Source organism: Orycteropus afer, unplaced genomic scaffold (assembly GCF_000298275.1).
Source record: "Orycteropus afer afer isolate SDZICR_OR568_19922 unplaced genomic scaffold, OryAfe1.0 scaffold00121, whole genome shotgun sequence".
In the NCBI taxonomy this organism is placed as follows: domain Eukaryota; kingdom Metazoa; phylum Chordata; class Mammalia; order Tubulidentata; family Orycteropodidae; genus Orycteropus; species Orycteropus afer.
Window position 1 is genome coordinate 1,955,909 of NW_006921708.1, and position 6,388 is coordinate 1,962,296.

Consider the following 6,388-nt stretch of genomic DNA (forward strand, 5'->3'; position numbering starts at 1 on the left):
TTGACTACTAACCAGAAGGCTGGCAGTTCAAAGCCACCAGCCACTCCTTGGAAGGAAGACTGAGCAATCTACTTCTGTAGAGATAACACCTCAGAAACCCAAGGAGGGGTCACTATGAGTTAGAATCAACTTGATGGCAGTGAGTTCGGTTTGTTTTTTTTTTACCACTAGAACCAGTTGCCATAGATTCTGACTCAATGCAACCCCTGTTTGTCAGAGTAGAACTTTGCTTTATAGGGTTTTCAGTGGCTGCTTTTCTGACACTAGTAGATCTAATAAATTGCTAGGCCTTTCTTCTGAGGTGCTTCTGAGTGCACTTGAACCTCCTGCCTTTCAGTCAGCAATTGTGCATGTTAACTGTTTGTATCACATTGGGATTGACTCAACTGCACCTGGGTTTTTCACTCCACTGGACAAAGGTAATGCAAATGGTCAATGGAGGGTCACCATGAATTGGAGTTGACTTGATGGCAGCTGGGTAGACCATGAGCTATTCTCATCCAGGTGTTGTGTCTCTGTTCTTCTCAGCATCAGTACCTAACACAGTAGTTGGCACACTGGTAGAGCATCAAGAAGTTGGGTTAATTAACTGATAGTGAACTTTGAAGGTAAGTCCAGAGTAAAGAAATCAGAAAGCTGATACAAGCTTGTTGTTGTGTGCTATCAAGTCACACGATATGACAGAGTAGAACTGCCCCATAGGATTTCCAGGCTTCAATCTTTACAGGAATAGATTGCCAGGTCTTTTCTCCTGTGGAGTAGCTGATAGGTTTGAACTTCTGACCTTTTGGTTGACAACTGAGCTTTTAACCATTGTACCACCAGGGTTCCTTGATACAAAGTTAGGCCCTATAAAACTCCTGTTGCTCACTTCCTTGCTCAGGACTGTGGACCCAAGCAGTCACAGAAGGCTGTGAGCTCCTGATGCCATTCTGTTGGCTGGCTTCATGCTGCCTGCTACGTTCAAGTAGAATGGAACCCTTTACCCTGTGGGTGGTGAAATAGTATAGGATAAGAAAAGAGGGTCAAGTTTGTAGAAATGTCTGGCTAGTCTAATGTATCAGATGAAAGGGGAGACATATTTTGCAACCTCTTTTGTTGCAGGCAAGGATGGCCCTTTTCCTTCCTAACTGGCAATTGTTGACTTCATATAAGGAGTTATAGGAGGTAGTCTAAGCTCAGGAAGTCCCAAAGTCAGAGAAAATCCAAGAACACTTCGAATGAGGCTGAATAAATAATTGGGGATTGTTCTAGCACATTTTAAGATGTATTTTAAAGACAAAATCATGTTGATTTTTTTCTTCAACTTCTAAATATTCTGTAATAAGCATGTTTTAATTTTATAAGAAGAAACAACTATAGACTCAGACTCACTGCCATTGAGTTGATTCAACTCATAGTGACCCCTCCTTGAGGTGGTAACTCTATGGAAGTAGATTGCTCAACCTTTCTTCTAAGAAGTGGCTGGTGGGTTTGAATGGTCAGCCCCCTGGTTAGGCACTATGACACCAGCATTCTTTTTCAATCTTGGAGTCTCTGAAAAATTGAATTGTAGAGTCTCTGAAAAATTGAGTTGTGGATAGATGCAGAAGTAGTTAAGCTAAGCCTACATTTTGTAGAAAATAGAAAACAAACAGTAGCAGTTAAGTCAACTCTGACTCATGGCAACCCCATGTGTATCAGAATAGACCTGCACTCCTTAGAATTTTCAGTGGCTGTGACCTTTCAGAAGTAGATCTCCAGGCCTCTTTTTTTTTTTTTTTTTTCCCAGGCACTTCTGTGTAGATTCAAACTTGTAGCCTTTTGGTTAGTAGCTAAGTACTTAATTCTTTGTGCCATTCAAGGACATCTCAACATGTATAGGCTTCAACACAGAGAAGTGTGTTTCCTCCCTCAGCACAGGTGGATAACGTCTCTACTTCCCTCCATTTTGAGGCTCTTACAAACCCTACCCAGTACCTTGGTCATAGGTACCTCCCCTCAGCCGGTAGAAGTAAAAGAAGGGAGTTTGGAGGGGCCCACAAACTTATTAAAACTCATCACCTTGCTCAGCACAAGCTGCTGTTCCCCCTCTGTTGCATGGTTACCAGGAAGAGAGCAGTGAAAGGTTTCCTGCAGAGTGGGTAGTGGGTCCATGTGGCTCTCAATGATTCCTGCATCTGCTTCCTCTGTGGTCAAGTCTCGGGGCATCTCTGAGCCTCAGTCTTCTCACCTGTTAAATGAGAACAATGAAGCTTTCATTTCTACTTGCTTTGAGGAGATGGTTTATTTTGAAGGGATTTGTAAATATAAATACCTGTACAACTCTACAGCAATAACTAGGGGGCTAAAATTAGGTGGATAGTTTATTTTTGTTGGGGGACAGACCAGCACCCCCTTTCTCTCGACAGCATTCTGTTTGCGGACATTGTGGGCTTCACAGGTCTGGCGTCCCAGTGCACGGCTCAAGAGCTGGTGAAACTCCTGAACGAGCTCTTCGGCAAGTTTGACGAGCTAGCCACGGTAAGCACAGTGCTTTTCTTTGTTGGAATTAAATTTGAATTGCTTCTGGAATAACAGTATGTCAGGTGGGTTCCACATATTGGAGGCGTGAAGTAGACTGATTGCTAAGCAGTTTTGCCCAGCAGGTCTATAAATCACCCCTTGTTCTTAGCTTAACTGTTCACTGATTCATTTCCTTAGACCTGAGAATTACATTTGCTAGATAAGAAAGTGCTTCCGTAAGCACAGCAGACACAACTGCATCAGATATTTTAGAGACAAGGAGCCTGGCTTTGTTGTGCAGGTGGGTTATGGGTACCTCTCACCCTCCTGTACACACTGCAGGCATTGTTGGCTAGCAGCCCTCTTTGTCCTGATGCTGACTTGTTCAAGGACTCTAAATTCTTTGCTTATGGACCAGGGTGGACCCGGGAGATAGACTGCCTGTCTGCAAGGCTTGGGAAAGCCAGCATATCCCAACATGAAGATCAGTGGGCACTACTCCCTGTGTATCACTAGTGGCACTATGAATGGCCCATACTCAGAAATGAAGGTGGCCCCCCAAGTGTGCAGAGACAAACATGTGCCCCTTCCTTTTTTCTTCCTCTACTGTGCTGCCATCCCTCAGGAGCATGGTACCCATGTATTCTGAGAACCCTCTCTGTGTCACCTCTGTCCCTAGCACTGCAGTGCTTGTGTAAGGAGGCTTCCTGTGCTTGTGTTGCAGAAGTGCTCAAGGTAGAGGTGAGGCCTGTACCCCAACTCTGGGCCCCTTTGCTTGTGGGACCCCCCAGCAGCTTCTTCTGGTTGTACTTAACAGCCTATCCAGATGGTTCAGACTCCTCGTCATATCTTGGATGGCAAATAGGCTCCCACTTTCTCTCCCTCATGACCAATGGTTGGCTCACAGAAATGGGCAGGAGCAAGTGCACCCCTGTATCCTGTCTGATCTGCTGTTTGCTTGTCTATTATTGTAGGACATATAGTTGGAGTGAGGCTTAATTGGACTCTTAGGCTCTTGTTCATTCAGGAAATATCTACTGAGCACTTTCTTTTTAATAGTTATGAGACCAGCAGTGGCAATAATAGCAATATTTGTGTATCCTTAAAATGGGCTCTGGTGGTGAAGTGCCTAAGACATTAGACTGCTAACCAGAAGGCTGTGGTTCAAAGCCACCAGCCACTCCCTGGAAGGAAGATTGCGCAGTCTACTTGCATTGAGATACTGCCTCAGAAACCCAAGGAGGGGTTGCTATGAGTTGGAACCGACTCAATAGCAGTGAGTTTGGTTTTCTCAGTAAAATGGGCTAGGCCCCATTCTTAGGCTCCATAGCCCTTTACCTGCAATGCCAGGAAGCTCTGAAAATAGAAACTTTTTCTGAAACTCCTGGACGGTAAAAACCTGAAGATTTATAATCTTGGTCTCACCTTGTGTGAACAGACATATATTTTCCTGAAGAAATCTTCATGTATTGGGTTGTGGGGTTGGAGAGTTGTACTGCCTCAGGCCACATTATAGGTGTACATGACATATGTACCATGTTACTTTTACCAAATCTAAATTTCTTAATTCTATTGTATATCCTGCTCCCATGGTTTCAAATAAGGGATTGTCGACATTTTCTCATTTAACCCTTTCTACTTCCCCATTGTATATATGGGGAAACTGAGGCACAGAGAAGTAACAAGACTTGCAACAGTTAAAAAGTTGATGAAATTGGCATTCATGCCTTGCATCTTCATTTTGAACTCATGCTCTCAATGATGGATCAGAATGATCCATGACTAATCAAAGTAAACTTCAGAGGGGATGCAGCACCATGGATATATCATTTCCGTGAAGGCAGAGAGGCCCTACTACAGATAGCACTCAACATCAGGCATCTCAGCCAGGACGTATCAGGCTTCATAGAGGCAGCAACAATGGACTGGGACTTATTGGGCAGAGATTAAGGATGAAGGCCCTTGAAGCAGAGGCAATGCTGTGGCAGGGCTTCCCCTTTTTGCCTCTTGGGTCTACTGCTAGGGACACTGGATGCTGAAGCTTTCGAGATTCCAGCTTGGTTGTTCCTTGTGCATGGCAGACAGACTGCCTATATATATAGTTTTTAATTGTGATTTGGGTGAATATTAGCAGAGCAAATTGGTTTTCTATTCAACAATTCATGCACATTTTGTTTTGTGACATTCATTGCAATCCCCACAGTGTAACAGCACTCTTCCTACTTCTTCCCTGTGTTTATCATTTCCTTTCATCCTCTCCAATTCCTTTCTGCCTTCTTAGCTTTATCCCTGGGCAAATGCTGCCCTTCTGATTTTTGTATGGTTGATTGTTCTAACAAGTGCTTGCTTTGCTGGTATTATTGTTTACCTTATAGGCTTGTCTATCATTTAGCTGAAAGCTGAGCCATAGGGGTGAATTCAGTTCCCAACTTGAAGGGTATCTGAGAGCCATAGTCTCAGGGGTTCTACCAATCCTCAACAGACCAGTGAGCCTGGTCTATTTTTTATGATTTTGAGTTTTGTTCCACATTTTTCTCCCTCTCTACCTGGGACCTCCTATTATGATCCTTTTCAGAGCAGTCAGCAGTGGTAGCTGGGCACCATCTAGTTCTTTTGGTCTCAAGTCATGGAGGCTGGGGTTACATGGTCCATTAGTCCTTTGGACTAATTGTTTCATTGTGTCTTTGATTTTCTTCACTCTTCTTTGCTCTATATGGGGAGAGACCAATAGTTACATATTATATGGCAACTCAGAAGCTTGTAAGACTTGGGCTACTACTCATCAAAGTCGAATGTAGAACATTTTCTTTCTGGAAAATGTTATGTCACTTGACTTTAGTGTTCCCAAGACTATGGTCCCGAGCCCTCTCATTCCCTCAAGGTGTTTGGTTGTGACTAAGATGTTTTCATAACTTTGCCCCCTGTATGCCATACTATATTTATGGAGATATTTTCAGCACATGTAAATATGTAGGTAGAGAGATCCTCTGCCAAACCTATATATGTTCATGGGTAGAGTCCCATTCACCTTCCCTCCCCAATCATAGATAGACTGATTGTCTATCTATGTATCCGCTTATAGCTTATTGTTATTATTGTCATTGCAGGATTTTGTAAGTAGTAATATTCACCTTTGTTGCCTTTAACTCTTGTGCTCCTCCCTGTGTCTTCCACTGCCTTGATCATTTTGTGCTGACCTCCCCTTATTGCATATTATCTTTCCCCTCATGCAAGTTAGTGCATGTCTACACTCTAGTTAATGATTTACCTACCCTTCCTTTCTCTCTCATCCCTGGTAAACTTCTAAAACTATTTCTTTCTGTGTGCAAACCTTTTCTTGACTTTTTGCAATACTAGTCTCATAAAATATTTGTCCTTTTGTGATGGACTCATTTTACTCAGCGTAATGCCCTCTATGTAGGATCATCCATGTTGTGAGTTCTATCACAGATTCATTGTTATGCTTGAACGTAGTATTCATTCATTTATGGGCACTTAGGTTGTTTCTATCTTTCTATTATTGTGACTACTGCTGTGATGAACATGAGTGTGCCTATATCTGTTTGTGTCATGACTCTTATTGCTGTAGGATACATACCTAATAGTGAGATTGCTGGATCATGTAGTGTTTGTATTTCCAACTTTTTAAGGAAGTGCTGTTCTGCTTTCCCCAGTGGTTATATCCTTTTGTAATCCCATCATCAGTGTGTGAGAGTTCCGGTGTCTCCATACCCTCACTAGCATTTTCTGTTTTCTCTTGCTTTGAACTTTGCTATTAATGTTGGGGTGAGATGATATCTCATGTTGATGTGCATCTCTCTAATGGCTAATGATGTATTTGTTAGCTGCCCGAATGTTGTCTTCTTCAGTGAAGTTTCTGTTTATGTCCTCTGCCCATTATATA

General features: G+C 42.8%; 1 protein-coding gene across 1 annotated transcript in view; it reads left to right on the plus strand.

The window, feature by feature from the left end:
- The window catches only part of ADCY1 (adenylate cyclase 1), a 452,328-nt gene that overhangs the window by 164,325 nt on the left and 281,615 nt on the right, over positions 1-6,388 (plus strand). Inside the window, 1 exon segment of the mRNA XM_007944142.1 lies at positions 2,391-2,502. Within this exon segment, the coding sequence (XP_007942333.1) occupies positions 2,391-2,502 (112 nt within the window).